Source organism: Erpetoichthys calabaricus, chromosome 7 (genome assembly GCF_900747795.2).
Source record: "Erpetoichthys calabaricus chromosome 7, fErpCal1.3, whole genome shotgun sequence".
NCBI lineage: Eukaryota > Metazoa > Chordata > Cladistia > Polypteriformes > Polypteridae > Erpetoichthys > Erpetoichthys calabaricus.
This window is the reverse complement of record NC_041400.2, coordinates 187,383,434-187,400,762: the sequence shown is the minus strand read 5'-3', so window position 1 is coordinate 187,400,762 and position 17,329 is coordinate 187,383,434. Positions and strand designations below refer to the sequence as shown.

Here is a 17,329-nt window from a genome sequence, read left to right as displayed (position 1 = left end):
CTTTAACAGTCTTTTTTGAACAAGCACATTTTCCTAAAATTATATTTCCATTTTGAATGTGATTATATGTTCATAACAAATGCACGTCTGTTTTCCAACAGGGATATATTTTGCACCAGAAGTAGCCACATTGCAGGATTACAGGGACTACATTGAAAATCTCCCTTTGATTGACGTCCCAGAGATATTTGGCATGCACGAAAATGCAAATCTGGCTTTTCAGGTTTGTGATTCAGTCGTGAATGTGATCTATTATTTTATTCAAATCATTTCAATTTTTTTGTCTGATTAATTGCAATTCCACTAATTGCAAAATTTAATCTTAATACATAATTTGCCAGTCTCCTCACTCACTCACTCACTCACTCACTCAATCACGTCCGTCCGAAGCCGAATGCGCAGCCGCCTTCTGCGCACGTTGCCTTCTGCGCATGTCTGAAGCCGAATGCGCAGTCGCCTTCTGCGCAGCTGCCCAAAAAACCTTACGAGACCGACATCGCGGCAGGCGGTGGATTTACAGCTGCGAAAATTCAAAGAGAAAGGCGACTACGGCCGCGAAAATTCAAAGAGAGAGGCGACTTCGAGCGATATCCAACCCCAACATCGCGGGAGGCGGCGGATTTACGACCGCAAAAATTCAAAGAGAAAGGCGACTTCGATTAAAGCTCTAGAGGCCTGAAAGGCGATTTTGACTACAGCTCAAGGCCTAATTAAACATTCATTCAATACACCTTGTGGCACCCGGCTGGGTTTGTTGCCCGACCGGGATGCCCAGGAGGAGCGGAGAAGGGCTTGTGCCTCCTCCAGGACACGAGGGGGTGTCTTCCCTGGTTGCTTTGGGGGCCACAGGTACAGAGCTTGGAAACCCTACCCTGTAGGGGCCCGTGGTCACCGCCAGGGGGCACCCCGATGCCGTGGGAGCCCTGGACCTCAGTACTTCCGCCACACCGGGAAGTGCTGGGGGGAAGAGTATTGGGGACACCCAGTGGACTTCCGGATACACCAACAGAGCTTCCGCCACACTGGGGTGTGGCTACAGAAGCCCTTAGGATGCACCTGGAGCCCATCCGGGGTGTATAAAAGGGGCCGCCTCCCTCCAGTCAGGGGCAAGAGTCGGGTGGAAGAGGACGAAGCTTGGTGGAGAGGAGTGAAGGCGGACCAGAGACTGTGAAAGGCACTTAAGGGGTGATTGGTGCTGCGGCACTGGGTTTGTGTGCACTAATTGTATATAATAGTTGTAAATAAACGTGTGTGGTGAAGAAACATCATGTCTACCTGTCTGTGTCCGGGCTGTTCCCCACAACCTATATCAGGTTTGTGGTGCTTATACTTATTACTATTCCACTCGTGCCTGTTTCATCTTACGTTGTCGAAATGGGCTCTTTGTCTAGTTAAATAATAATATATACAGGGGCGGCACGGTAGCGCTGCTGCTTTGCAGTTAGGAGACACGGGTTCGCTTCCCAGATCCTCCCTACGTGGAGTTTGCATGTTCTCCCCGTGTCTGCATGGGTTTCCTCCCACAGTCCAAAGACATGCAGGTTAGGTGTATTGGTGATCCTAAATTGTCCCTAGTGTGTGCTTGGTGTGCGTGTGTGTGTTCTCTGCGGTTGGCTGGCGCACTGCCTGGGGTTTGTTTCCTGCCTTGCACCCTGTGTTGGCTGGGATTGGCTCCAGCAGACCCCTGTGACCCTGTAGTTAGGATTAGATTATTAGGTTGGATAATGGATGGATAATGTATACAGCAATAGCAAAAAAAATAAAATTTGTGGTTCTGTGCAAGTGTGGGTGTAAGGAGGTCCTGCAATGGACTGTTGCCCTCCCCAGGGTTGGTTTCTGTCTTGTGCCCAGTGCCCCCAGGAAAGGCTGTTGCCCTCTCCAAACTCAAATTTGATTAAGCAGGTTTCGTAAAATAATGTTATACTAGCCAACCCGCGGCGTAGCATACGCCACATAATTATGTATTGACTAGACAAAGAGCCCGTTTCAACAACGTAAGATGAAACGGGCACAAGTTTAATAGTAATAAGTATAAGCACCACAAACCTGATATAGGTGTATTGAATGAATGCGTAATTGAATCAGAATGCGTAATTAGGCCTCGAGTTGTAGTCGAAATTGCCTTTCAGGCCTCTAGAGCTTTAATCGAAGTTGCCTTTCTCTTTGAATTTTCGCGGCCGTAAATCCGCCGCCTGCCGCGATGTCGGTCTCGTAAGGTTTTTCGGGCAGCTGCGCAGAAGGTGACTGCGCATTCGGCTTTGGACAGACGTGAGTGAGTGAGTGAGGAGGCTAGCGAATTATATATAAGATGGGTATACACTTCCTGAAAGACACAGTTGTCCAAATGGGGTGGGTTTGAGGATACGACTGTAAGTGAATGAAAAGATGGAACTCTGGAGAGAGCAACATACAATTGTTCATGACTGAAAACTGGTTTTGGCAGATACAGGCACATCTTTTTGAAAGTTTGTCCCTGCGCCTTACTAATTGTCATCGCAAAGGCCAATCTAACAGGAAATTGTCTGCGTGTAAAAGTAAAAGGCAAATTTGAATCTGATGGGGTCAGGGAAATCTGGGGAATAAGGACAGTTTGTGAGGTTGTTTTACTCTCCAGTACATTGCGGTGAATGCTGAGATCAGTCAGTCTAGTGCCTTTACAGAGACTTCTTGCTGGCGTGAGGTTTCTGAGAAGCATGACGACTGAACCAATTTTAAGTTTGACTTAAAATTGCGGAGCGGAGGCATGCCAGTTGGAGTAATGGCTGCCCGGTGGTTCATGGGAATAACGCCGCCAGATCGCCAGTATGTGATCTTCTTCGAACCTCCGACTTTTGTTCCTGATTAATGAAAACATTCTTGGCAAATGCTTTCGCTCTCGCGTGAATTGTTGGCTCTGTAGTGCGTGTGCCATGGTCGGCTGCTTACTGAATTGTAGGTGGGCAGGGCTCGGTCTTTCGTGCATCTTGCGTGCGTCTTGCTTGCCATGGACTTAGTGAATTATATATATAGATTATGCTATGTTATATTTCTATAATGATTATTTTTCATTTTTGGAAATTGAACGTTAGAAATGGACTTGCTTCATTTTCCTTTGCCCGAATAAAAACTTTTAAATAGCCAACCACAATTCATTACTAAATTAGAAATGCATTTCTTTTTTAAAAATGTTACTTTGAGATATCACATACAGTGGTGCCTCATACTTCAAAATGAATTCGTTTCAGGAGGCCATTTGAACTCTGAATTGTTCGAATCAGTTTTCCCCATTAGAAATAATAGAAAGTGAATGAATCTTTTCCCAGATACTAAGCAGTACCCATTTTGATAAACTTATACAGCAAATACACATAATTTAAGGTAAAAATAACACAAATGCCCTAAATAATCATTTAAATAATGAAAACAATAAATAAAATACTGCTGTGGGTTGGCACCCTGCCCGGGATTGGTTCCTGCCTTGTGCCCTGTGTTGGCTGGGATTGGCTCCAGCAGACCCCCCTGACCCTGTGTTCGGATTCAGCGGGTTGGAAAATGGATGGATAGATGGATAAATAAAATACATATATACTGTATAATAAAATGAAAATTGCATTTACTGTACCTTAGTGGGGCGGCATGGTGGCATGGCTATAGTACTGCTGCCTCGCAGTAAGGAGACCTGAGGTTCGCTTCCCGAGTACTCCCTGTGTGGAGTTTGCATGTTCTCCCCGTGTCTGTGTGGGTTTCCTCCCACAGTCCAAAGACATGCAGGTTAGGTGCATTGGCGACCCTAAATTGTCCCTGGTGTGTGCTTGGTGTGTGGGTGTGTGTGCCCTGCAGTGAGCTGGCACCCTGCCCAGGGGTTTGGTTCCTGCCTTGAGCCCTGTGCTGGCTGGGATTGACTCCAACAGACCCCCGTGACCCTATGTTAGGATATAGCGGGTTGGGTATTGACTGACTGACTGACTGACTGACTGACTGTACCTTAGTGAGGAGTGCTGATGTTCCGTGTGGCTGGTGGTGGAGAGGAAGAGAAAGGTTACTGTTTGGAAGGGGAGTCACCATCCACAAACACGCCAAATAACTGTACTTTGCGATAAGTTCCTTTTTCACCTCAATTGTTGATACTACAACCTTCCTTTTTGGCTTTTCTGCTTCCACACTCTTCTTGGTTGCCATGGTTAATAGACACGGGTTATATATTGTGAGGGATGGCTAACAGTTTATCCTGGCCATTACCCCCAGGCCTGCCAGATGGAACCCTCCCTACAACAGGGAGGTGCCCCGAATTCCGGCAGGGCATCATGGACCTTGGAGTTTTTATTCACAGCCCTGCTGGATACCATGGGGGCTGCCAGGGATGCTCAGGGACTTATATTTACCATATAACCCGGAAGTACTTCCCAGTCACAGAGATAGAAGAAATGACGTACTTCCGGGTTGAAGAAAAGAAGGAATTTGCGTCTGACCCGGAAGTGCTGGGAAATCACACGGACTGAGGGAAAGAAGCACTTCCGGGTCAGAGATATAAAAGGACTATGGGAAACCCCAGAAAGTTGAGCCGAGTTGGGAGGAAGGGTGACTGAGCTGCTGGGAGTGGACGATTGTTTATTGATTGTAGTATTGATTTATTGAGTATTGTGGAGTAGAGGGTGCTTTGTGCACTTATTATAATAATAAATATTAATTCTTGGACTTTTATCTGGTGCCTGGCGTATTGTCTGAGGGTTCAAAGGGACGACAGCGCCCCCTATCTGTCACAATATATAGCCAAACACACCAAAAATAAAACAGAAAAAGCACATTGTCTCAGGAGATGCTTTTAAAGAGACAGCTGTCTCATTTACAAAACTTTGTGTGGATTCTATGCTAATTTTAAAAAATAGGAAAATGTTGAAGCAAAAAAAAAAACATCAGATTTATAAAACCTGGCGTATGCAAATTTCTATGCAATTTACCCGTTATAAATCGCAGTCATCTTGGAAATATGCATACATGAACAGGCCTCAAACCCTGCCTTGTTGCCACCGGGAAACATCCATATATGGAGCATGCTAATCAACGTCATACATATGCAAACACAATGCTCCAGATTTTCATTGGCTGGTACAGCAGCCTCCCACCTGACTCATCACAGTAAACCTTCCACCTGCATTCAAGAGTATCTACAGATGAACATACAATATATAAGAAAGGGCAGAGCAAACTTTTTCCTTAGGAGTTTGCATTAATTTAATATGAGTAGTGATATCCTTCACATCTTCTACAACTCTGTGATGGCCAGTTTAGTGTGCAAGGCTGGTAACCTCACTTCAAGAGAGGCCTACCGAATCAACAAGCTAATGAAAGGGGTAGGATCAGTTATGGGATACACTCTGGACCCCCTGGAGTTCGTAGAGGAGGAGAGAATGAGAACAAAACTGTGAGTGCCATTATGAACAAAGCTGCACATCCTGTCTCTGACCCACCAACACTGAGGACTTTCAGCCATACGCCTGTATAGTGCCTTACTGGGACTGGGACTGCCAAGTCAAGTCAGAAGTTTTCTTTCTTTTTAGTTTTCTTCCTTATTAGTCATTCTGGTGTGTGTATTCAGACCATATTCTATCTATCTATCATATGTGCCTTTCATATCTATCTATCTATCTATCTATCTATCTATCTATCTATCTATCTATCTATCTATCTATCTATCTATCTATCTATCTATCTATCTATCTATCTATCTATCTATCTATCTATCTATCTATCTATCTATCTATCTATCTATCTAACTATCTATCTATCTATCTATCATATAGTGCCTTTCAACTATCTATCTATCTATCTATCTATCTATCTATCTATCTATCTATCTATCTATCTATCTATCTATCTATCTATCTATCTATCTATCTATCTATCTATCTATCTATCTATCTATCTATCTATCATATAGTGCCTTTCAACTATCTATCTATCTATCTATCTATCTATCTATCTATCTATCTATCTATCTATCTATCTATCTATCTATCTATCTATCTATCTATCTATCTATCTATCTATCTATCAATGTGAATTTCCCATTGGGATTAATAAAGTATCTATCTATCTATCTATCTATCTATCTATCTATCTATCTATCTATCTATCTATCTATCTATCTATCTATCTATCTATCTATCTATCTATCTATCTATCTATCTATCTATCTATCTATCTATCTATCTATCTATCTGTGTTGTATCCAAGATTGGATGAAAACTGTTGCATGCGATTTTTGTGTTTCTTTAAGTACTTGACTTTTTGCATATTCCTTTTAGACTTTGATTTCTGGTTAGTGTTTTGGGGTCAAACGCGAATATCGGCAGAGTTTCTTTGCAGCCTTTGTCGATTTTCGCAAGGCATTTGACCCAATTGATTGAGCCACCCTGTGGAACATCCTGAGGGTTCGCAGGATCCCCTCTAGGTTGCTGGATATCATGGCCGGCCTGTACGCTGGTACTGGGAGTGCTGTGCAGAGTGGAGGCAGACCCTCTGTGTTTTTCCCAGTTGATTCTGGGGATCATCAGCGGTGTGTTCTGCTTCTACTCTGTTCAGTGCTTGTATGGACTGGGTGTTGGGCAGAGTCGTGGGGCATCTGTTGGTGAAGAAAGATTCACAGATCTTGACTTTGCTGACGATGCTGTGATCTTCGTGGAGTCAATGGAGGCTCTGATCAGGATGCTCGAGAGATTGAGTGAGAAGTCTGAGTGTCTGGGCTTGTGAGTATTCTGATGTAAACCAACATCCAGGCCTTTAATGACCTCTTGGACACAGCTATCAGCAGTGTGTCTGTCTGCGGAGAGAGTGTCGACCTTGTTGAGAGGTTTACTTACCTTAGCAGTGACATTCATGTCTCTGGTGACTCTTCCTGTGAAGTCAGTAGACGGATTGGGAGAGCATGGGGGGGTCATGAGGTCTCTGGAAAGGGGTGTGTGGTGGTCCTGATATCTCTGCAGAAGGACGATGGGCCAAGTCTTTAGAGTCCTGGTGCTTCCTGTCTTGCTATATGGTTGCAAGACATGGACACTATCCTGTGACCTGAGATGAAGACCTGACTCCTTTGGTACTGTGTCTCTCCGGAAAATCCTTGGGTACCGCTGGTTTGACTTTGTGTTGCTCACAGAGTCCCGAATGAGGCACATTACCTGCATTGTGAGGGAGCGTCAGTTACGGCACTACGGCCATGTGGTGCGTTTCCCTGAGGGTGATCCAGCTCGTAAGATCCTCATTGTTGGGGACCAGAGTGGCTGGACCAGGCCAAGGGGTCGCCCACGTAATACCTGGCTGCGGCAGATAGAGGGTCATTTCCGGAGGGTGGGACTGGACTGCGTCTCTGCCTATGGGGGTTGCAAACGGGATCCTAAGTTGTTTCGCCGTGTGGTGGATGCAGCAACACCCTGTACCAGTGCATGCTCCCCAACTTGACTTGGCTTGTTTTGGGGTCTGTTTGACCTTGTCCTGACTTAGAGTTTTGACTTACGAATCATTTCTTGTACCTCATCTTTTCTCCTGGTCTTTCTTCATTAAAACTTTATCTGACTTTATCTCCAGTCAGCCCAACACCAGGAGCCGCTCTTGTCACAGATGTGTGCTGTATGTAGGGCCTCGGCCTTTTAAAATATTTCTATTTAAGGTGAAGGATTTACTGCAGCGGCTTTCAGTTGCTGTTTGTTTGTGGGCCTTTCTGTCTGAAGTTTAGTCTTCAACAAGTGAAATGCCTGCTCAATTGGGTTAAGATCAGGTGACTGACTTCAAGAATTCAAGAATTTTCCACTTCTTTGCTTTAATAAACTCCTGGGTTGCTTTGGCTGTATGTTTTGGGTCATTGTCCATCTGTATCATGAATCAATTTGACTGAATTTAGCTGGATTGGAGCAGACAGTATGTCTCTGAACACCTCAGAATTCATTCGGCTGCTTCTGTCCTGTGTCACATCATCAATAAACACGAGTGTCCCAGTGCCACTGGCAGCCATGCACGCCCAAGCCATCACACTGCCTCCACCGTGTTTTACAGATGATGTGCTATGCTTTGGATAATGAGCTGTTCCACGCCTTCTCCATACTTTTTTCTTGCCATCATTCTGGTAGAGGTTGATCTTGGTTTCATCTGTCCAAAGAATGTTTTTCCAGAACTGTGCTGGCTTTTTTAGATGTTCTTTAGCAAAGTCCAAGCTAGCCTTTCTATTCTTCAAGCTTATGAGTGGCTTGCACCTCGCAGTGCACCCTCTGTATTTACTTTCATGCAGTCTTCTCTTTATGGTAGACTTGGATATCGATACGCCTACCCCCATGGAGAGTGTTGTTCACTTGGTTGGCTGTTATGAAGGGGTTTCTCTTCACCATGGAAATGATTCTGCGATCATCCACCACTGTTGTCTTCCATGGACATCCAGGTCTTTTTGCGTTGCTGAGTTCACCAGTGCTTGCTTTCTTTCTCAGGATGTACCAAACTGTAGATTTTACCACTCGTAATATTACAGCAATTTCTCAGATGGGTTTTTTCTGTTTTCGCAGCTTAAGGATGGCTTCTTTCACCTGCATGGAGAGCTCCTTTGACCGCATGTTGTCTGTTCGCAGCAAAATCTTCCACATGCAAGCACCACACCTCAAATCAACTCCAGGCTTTTTATCTGCTTAATTGATAATGACATAACGACAGACTTGAAATAGCCTTTGAGTCAATTGTCCAATTACTTTTGAGGCCCTGAAATGAAGGGATTGTGTTAACAAAATGCTTTAGCTGCCTCACATTTTTATGCAATCGTTTTGTTCACCCCACTGAATTAAAGCTGAAAGTCTGCACTTCAACTGCATCGGAGTTGTTTCATTTAAAATTCATTGTGTTAATGTACAGAACCAAAATTAGAAAAAAGTTGTCTCTGTCCAAATATTTATGGACCTAACTATATATAGTGAAGAAAACTACTCTAGACTCACCTGTATGAATTCATCTTATAGTTCCTTATTCTGTTACGGTCACTCTTAACACAATGAGGTTTCTAAGCAGGCTGATGAGATGCTGATTTTGAAGCAGATTAGGCATTTTTAAGTATATCAGCATGGTTTCTGAAGGCAGTTGACTTTAGTAGGTAATAGTGTTGGAAATGCTTTAGTCACTTGTCAGTCTTGCACTCTTTATTAGATTTTATTATCGTTTTCACCTCTTTAACTTTTCTGCCTTTCTTATTTCAGCGCCAAGAGACCTCCACTTTGATTAACACAATCGTTGAAGTTCAGCCAAGATCATCATCACAAGGGACTGGAAAAAGTACCGATGACGTCGTGCAGGAGGTCGCAGACTCAATTTTAGCCAAACTTCCAGGTAACAAAATGTTATGTGAAAATGATATTCAAATGCCATGAATTGTGAACCATATTTAATAAAAGTATGGGTATGAATTTGTTGAAAATTATCATGTAAGCAAGGAAAGGCAATGGGTTCTTTTTAAAAATTAAGCCTGATTGTGATCTTTATTTCAGAAAAGCTTGAAATGGATGCTGCCGTGGAATCACTGTATGAAAAAGATGCTAAAGGACGTATCAACTCCTTAACAACCGTTTTAGGACAAGAAGTGGATCGCTTTAATAATTTACTGAAATTAATAAGAGTAAGTAGTTATGTTAACTGCTAAAGGGTTCATATTTCTTTCTAATTTTATGTTTTCATAAGTTTTCACCACCAACTTTCCAAAACCATCAGGTTGATCATTGACCCTAAATAGTGCAATATGCATGATTGTGCCCTCACTAGTGGAGATTTCTGTCAGGTACACAATTCCCAACGTCCCTTTAACTGTGAATTACATTAAACAGGTTCAGAAAATCAATGGAGTCATTGTAAATGTGAGCAATAGTGGGTAAGACATTTACAGTATTATGCTAGGCAAGGTAGAAAGATTATTTGAGTGGTAAACTGGTGGAAAATCTAAAGTTAAACCCACTAAAAAAAAATAAAACAGTCGAAGAAAGAGAAGTCATACACCCTGTTACCAAGGCCAAATCGCGAGCCATAAATAAAAGTAAAAAATTCGAGCTAAGTCAAACACCAGAAATGAAAAAGTAATGCGACTTAAAAAAATAAAAATGGTTGTTTAGAATCGCAAATTCGGATAGCAAAGTGTTTCCAAAGACAACTTTATAACCTGTCGTGTTATTAACTGGACGTCACAACCTCCGACAACATGAGAGGCTGCCTTAATGATGGAATGTCAAAATAGCGGTAATCATGAATCAACAAAAATGGAGGTAAAAATGTCCCAAAACACTGCATTATACTAGGCAAGATGAGAAGAATATTTGAGTGGTAATCAGGAGAAAAAGGTGAACTCAAAACCGAAGAAACAATCGAAAAACCGAGAATTCAGACATAGTGATACTGGGGCCAAATCATGAAAAAAAATCAAAGAAATAAATTTGAGTGAAATCAAAAACCAGCAAAAATAATACGACTTAAAGACACAAAAACGTTTCTTATGAATCCACAAATTTGGATAGTGCAGTGTTCCCAAAGATGACTTTTTAAATCTGTCCCATCATTAACTGGAGGTCACGACCTCCGACAACACCCCTAACGACATGAGTGGCTGCCCTAAGGTTGGGATGTTAAAATAACGGTAATCGTGAAGCAACACAAATGGAGGAGAAAATGTCCCAAAAATACTCTATTATGCTTGGTGCATTAGAAAGAATATTTGAGTGGTAACCTGGAGAAAAATCTGAAGTTAAATCCCAAAATAAACAATAAAACAGTTGAAGAAAGAGAAGTCAGACACCCTGTTACCAAGGCCAACTCTTGAGACATAAATCAAAGTCAAAAAATTTGAGCCAGAAATGCAAAAGTAATATGACTTAAAACACAAAAATGGTTGTTTTGAATCACAAATTCAGATAGCAAAGTGTTTCCCAAGACATCTTTATAACCTGTTGTATTATTAACTGGACGTCACAACCTCCGACAACATGAGAGGCTGCCCTAATGATGGAATGTCAAAATAGCGGTAATCATGAATCAACAAAAATGGAAGTTAAAATGTTCCAAAATACTGTATTATGCTTGGCAAGTTAGCAAGAATATTTTGAGTGGTAATCAGGACAAAAAGCTGAACTCAACGCCAAAAAAAAACTATCGAAAACCAAGAAGTCAGACACTCTGTTACCAAGACCAAATCATGAGACAAAAAGCAAAGTTAAATATACGATGTAATTCAAAAACCAGAGAAGCAAAAGTAGTATAATTTAAAGTTACTAAAATGGTTGTTCTGAATCTGCAAATTTGGACAGCAAAGTGTTTCCTTGAGAACACACCCCAAATAACATGATAGGGTGGCATAACGATGCTGCGTTATTAACTGAAGGTCACAACCACTGAGAACACACCACTAACGACATGAGAGGGTGCCATAACGATGCTACATTATTAACTGGAGGTCACGAGGTATGAGAACACACCACTAACGACATGAGAAGGTGCCATAACGATGCTACATTATTAACTGGAGGTCACGACTTCTGAGAACACACCCCTAACGACATGAGAGGATACCATAACGATGCTGCATTATTATCTGGAGGTCACGACCTCTGAGAACACACCCCTAATGACATGATAAAGTGCCATAACGATGCTACATTATTAGCTAGAGGTCACGACCTCTGAGAACACACCCCTAACGACATGAGAGGATACCATAACAATGCTGCATTATTATCTGGAGGTCACGACCTCTGAGAACACACCCCTAATGACATGATAAAGTGCCATAACGATGCTACATTATTAACTGGAGGTCACGACCTCTGAGAACACACCCCTAACGACATGAGAGGATGCCATAACGAAGCTACATTATTAACTGGAGGTCATGAGGTATAAGAACACACCCTTAACAACATGAGAGGCTGCGATAACGATGTTGCATTATTAACTGGAGGTCACGACCTCTGAGAACACACCCCTAATGACATGATAGGGTGCCATAATGATGGAATTTCTGTATAGCGGCAATCATGAATAAACAAAAATGGTGGTGAAAAAGGACCAAAATAAATAACAAATGGAAAAATAAGCTTTGATTAAGACAGCTAGTGTCAGATTCAAATTCTAGGAGTCAGAAAAAAAGATGTAATAAAACGATGTGGCAGGTACACCAAAGTATAACCTGGATGGATAGCGGCACTTCTCATCACAGGCTGTGTGTCTACTTTGAGGTGGAAGGTCTTCTTGTTTTACGTAGTGAGCTGCTCAGTCATTCTGGCAGGGACTCCAGCTGCAATGGCTGAGGTGGATCCCAGACCATGGATTTGCCCTGAAATTTAAATCTTTGTCACACTACTCTACAACATTTTTAAGCCAATAGCGCATAGAAGAGTAGAGGCTATCCCATGGTTGCCTCTGGCCCATCGACCAATGCCATCCAGGTTTTATTTTACTTCTCTCTTCTGCCATTAGTCAGTATTATACCCATGACAACAGGCCCAAAGGATGATGACAGATTTCTGAAATACCAAAGAGTCGTGATTTTAAAAGGACTCTTGCTGCCCACAATAGCACAGGCTCAGGTCACGTTTTTTAATTTGTTAGTGTCCTGCTAGGAAGCCTACCATACATTAAACATTTCAGTTTGTTTCTACATATTTGGAAAGTTTTTTGAAGCACAAAGAACCAACATTCATGTGCCAAAAAAAACCCTTCTCAGAATGAAGTGTTGTTTCGATAAGCTGTAGTTCTACGAGGAACCACACCACCCAGTAAAGATAGATAGATAGATAGATAGATAGATAGATAGATAGATAGATAGATAGATAGATAGATAGATAGATAGATAGATAGATAGATAGATAGAGTGGTGTGAAAAACTATTTGCCCCCTTCCTGATTTCTTATTCTTTTGCATGTTTGTCACACAAAATGTTTCTGATCATCAAATACATTTAACCATTAGTCAAATATAACACAAGTAAACACAAAATGCAGTTTTTAAATGATGGTGTTTATTATTTAGGGAGAAAAAAAATCCAAACCTACATGGCCCTGTGTGAAAAAGTAATTGCCCCCTTGTTAAAAAATAACCTAACTGTGGTGTATCACACCTGAGTTCAATTTCCGTAGCCACCCCCAGGCCTGATTACTGCCACACCTGGTTCAATCAAGAAATCACTTAAATAGGAGCTGCCTGACACAGAGAAGTAGACCAAAAGCACCTCAAAAGCTAGACATCATGCCAAGATCCAAAGAAATTCAGGAACAAATGAGAACAGAAGTAATTGAGATCTATCAGTCTGGTAAAGGTTATAAAGCCATTTCTAAAGCTTTGGGACTCCAGCGAACCACAGTGAGAGCCATTATCCACAAATGGCAAAAACATGGAACAGTGGTGAACCTTCCCAGGAGTGGCCGGCCGACCAAAATTACCCCAAGAGCGCAGAGACGACTCATCCGAGAGGTCACAAAAGACCCCAGGACAACGTCTAAAGAACTGCAGGCCTCACTTGCCTCAATTAAGGTCAGTGTTCACGACTCCACCATAAGAAAGAGACTGGGCAAAAACGGCCTGCATGGCAGATTTCCAAGACGCAAACCACTGTTAAGCAAAAAGAACATTAGGGCTCGTCTCAATTTTGCTAAGAAACATCTCAATGATTGCCAAGACTTTTGGGAAAATACCTTGTGGACTGATGAGTCAAAAGTTGAACTTTTTGGAAGGCAAATGTCCCGTTACATCTGGCATAAAAGGAACACAGCATTTCAGAAAAAGAACATCATACCAACAGTAAAATATGGTGGTGGTAGTGTGATGGTCTGGGGTTGTTTTGCTGCTTCAGGACCTGGAAGGCTTGCTGTGATAGATGGAACCATGAATTCTACTGTCTACCAAAAAATCCTGAAGGAGAATGTCCGGCCATCTGTTCGTCAACTCAAGCTGAAGCGATCTTGGGTGCTGCAACAGGACAATGACCCAAAACACACCAGCAAATCCACCTCTGAATGGCTGAAGAAAAACAAAATGAAGACTTTGGAGTGGCCTAGTCAAAGTCCTGACCTGAATCCAATTGAGATGCTATGTCATGACCTTAAAAAGGCGGTTCATGCTAGAAATCCCTCAAATAAAGCTGAATTACAACAATTTTGCAAAGATGAATGGGCCAAAATTCCTCCAGAGCGCTGTAAAAGACTCATTGCAAGTTATCGCAAACGCTTGATTGCAGTTATTGCTGCTAAGGGTGGCCCAACCAGTTATTAGGTTCAGGGGGCAATTACTTTTTCACACAGGGCCATGTAGGTTTGGATTTTTTTTTCTCCCTAAATAATAAAAACCACCATTTACAAACTGCATTTTGTGTTTACTTGTGTTATATTTGACTAATGGTTAAATGTGTTTGATGATCAGAAACATTTTGTGTGACAAACATGCAAAAGAATAAGAAATCAGGAAGGAGGCAAATAGTTTTTCACACCACTGTAGATACTTTATTAATCCCAATGGGAAATTCACATGAACTTGTCATAAAGATGAGACATACTCAAATAAAGGTTTGGGGCAGCCACCCGTATAATCTGATATCCTGGCTGCAAAAGTCGTTTTATGTAAATAAACAGCGCTGATGTGCATACAATTGAGTCCAAGACAAGACTGAGGAATTAGGACAAAGGGCAGGGTTTTAAAGAGGAAGACAGGAAGTGAGGTCATAAGAATCAGGGATGTGTTCGTTCTCCATTGGTTCGGGCCCGGACGTGACGTCAGGGGGGCCGGAGCCAGTAAGGACTCCTCCCATTGGCTCAGTCCCGGAAATGATGTCACGAGAGCCAGGTGGAATCTCCCGGGAATGGTCTGCATGCAAGACAGAAAAAGAGTCAGGGCACTCTGCCACCTCCCGGCATATCTCAGAACTGCCGTCACTCAAGCCCTTTAGCTGCCTCCCATGCGCACGTGTGTGACAAACTATAAAGTGCCATTAAGAGTGTAGAAGGGCATCTTCGTTGTCCTCTACTCCCCCATAAATGCTCAGCAGGGAACGATCCACACCTGGAGCGCCGTTCCCTTCTCTTGTTTGCAAGGCCACCAACCGTTTGCCTCCTCACCACTGTGCTGGCCTGAAAACACAGATTCTGTCTTCCTTGCTCTCTGGCTTTCACTGTTCATTTCCTGTCCTCCTTATCACCCATTCAGGCTCTCCCTTATACCTTGTGGTGGGCCCAGGCTGGGATGCTTATATACTAGGAGGACCAGGGGAGAGAACCTGCACAGGGCATTACCGCCCCTAGAGAGCTAGATGGCACCTCCCCTGGTTTACTACGGCACCGCAGATTCCCACAGGGCTCCGTGGGAGTTGGAGTTCAGCACAGCCCTGTTGGGTGCCACCAGGGGGTGCTGCAGGGGACTGTGGAGCCCTACTGTGTCAGGCTTCTGCCTCACCCGCAAATACTTCTGCACCATGCTAACGGTGCACCGGAAATACTCTTGGGTGCAGGATTAAACAAGCCCGCTAACACTACTCAGGGAGCCCAAGTCGGAAGGTGGAGGACGAAACTTGCTGAAGGAAGACAGAGACAGAGAGAGAAAATGAAGAAGGGACTGTGTGCTGCTTTATTATTGTACCTGGTGCTTTATTGTGCAGTGTTTCCTGTGTGGGAAACCTGGGAAGCGTTTCCCACAGCAAAATAAAAGCCTGGGTTGTGCTGGAAGTCGTGTCTGCATCTGTCTGTGCTGAGTTTTAGGAGCTGGTGCACCTCCTGCAGGCCACAACCTCCATTGGCGCAGGGTCCTGATTTCGACCCGCAGAGAGTCCATGTGGAAATTGGAACCAGTTGTGCACTCTCAATCTCCCCATTAAACACCCCTCAGGGCTCCATGAACACACACACACCCACGAAGCCTGTTCTGCACCGTTTTCATTTAAAACCTGCATACCGTCATGGACCCTCACGTTGTGTCACCGCACTGTTTTTATGTCCTTTTTGATTTTTGTTTTGTGAAGGAGGAAGACGAGGAAGAGTTGCCCGCTTGTGTGTTATTTCTATTTTTTCATCACTTATTATTTGAGCCGCTGTACACACTGTACAGATCCACTTTCATTTATTTTTGTGCATCATTGTAAATATTCTGCGTCATTGCTGAGGACTGCATTTGCTGTACTTTTGAGTGCATGACACTAGAATATGATTGTAAATGAAGAATTGATTGGTTTTTTCAACAGACACTTTAGTCTGTGCCTCCGCTGATCTGTTCGGGTTACGGCCCCCCAATGTCTGGAGTCCAAGAGTTTGTGTAGTGTGCCAGTACGCGGGCCATCACATTAAGCAGATTTGAGAATGTCAGGTTATGTGCCTAACAGTTTAAATTATTGACAGCATTTCCGCCCGGTAGTGGATGAGTCCAAATCTTTTTGCTAAACATATGAGAGGTTTTAAGAGAGCTCTCTATTCACAGGTTTGTTATCACCAGCGAGTGTGAGATTTATTAGCTTTCAGTGCCACCTGTAATAAATATGTGTCACACATTTATATTCAGCTGTTTATCTCCTTCTGTCATGTTCATGAGGGATTGCAAATGGAGGTCATGCAGAACCTTGATAGTGTCAGCATGAATCTCATTGTTAAGCATAACGGTCCAAGATATACAATACAGAAAACAGGCCGAGTTAATGTAATTCAATGCCGCCTTGTGTGGTTTTCCTGGTTTAGCCAGGTTGCGTGTCTTTTCAAAAATACACCATGCATTAGTTCCTCCATTTATCGCAGAGTCTCACATTGTTGTTTCTAATTTTAATAAATACTGATATTCTCACATGAAAGTAAGGAGAAGCCAAAAAGTTCTTCATCGTTTTTCTGTATACTGATCGAAAACAACAGAATTGTTTTCAGCTTTGAAATGAAAATATGAAACAATGAATAGAAGAATAATGTTGAATGGTAAATAAAGGAAAGTGTTGTGCTGCTTTTAGTCCTATACGTTGTAAATGCTTGGCATCCTGACCGGAATGGAGAGTGAAATCTTACCTGACCAAGAGGCCATAGTAAATGTAATTCATAAGTGGAGGCGCAACTCTAGGTTCCTATCCCAGTTGGGACAATCATATAATGGATGGACGGAGGAAGACTGGCTATCAGGGACAGTTTACCCCCCAGGGTGAAAGATGGCATATCTCCAGTTCAGATTCCCACAGGGTTTCATGGGAACTGTAGTTTGGAAGGGCAACCCTGTCATGATCCCTGGGTGCCACTGCTGGGAGAACATTAGAACACTCTAGACGAGAACAGGCCATTCAGCCCAACAAAGCTCGCCAGTACTATCCACTTATTTCTTCCAAGAAAACATCAAGTCG

The 17,329-nt window shown here is 42.9% G+C and overlaps 1 protein-coding gene across 1 annotated transcript in view; it reads left to right on the top strand.

Moving 5' to 3' along the window:
* The window catches only part of dnah6 (dynein, axonemal, heavy chain 6), a 439,386-nt gene that overhangs the window by 392,641 nt on the left and 29,416 nt on the right, over nt 1-17,329 (top strand). The window contains exons 70-72 of the mRNA XM_051929949.1: nt 102-223; nt 9,201-9,330; nt 9,489-9,616. Coding sequence (XP_051785909.1) covers nt 102-223; nt 9,201-9,330; nt 9,489-9,616 — 380 coding nt within the window. The remainder of the gene's footprint in view (nt 1-101; nt 224-9,200; nt 9,331-9,488; nt 9,617-17,329) is intronic.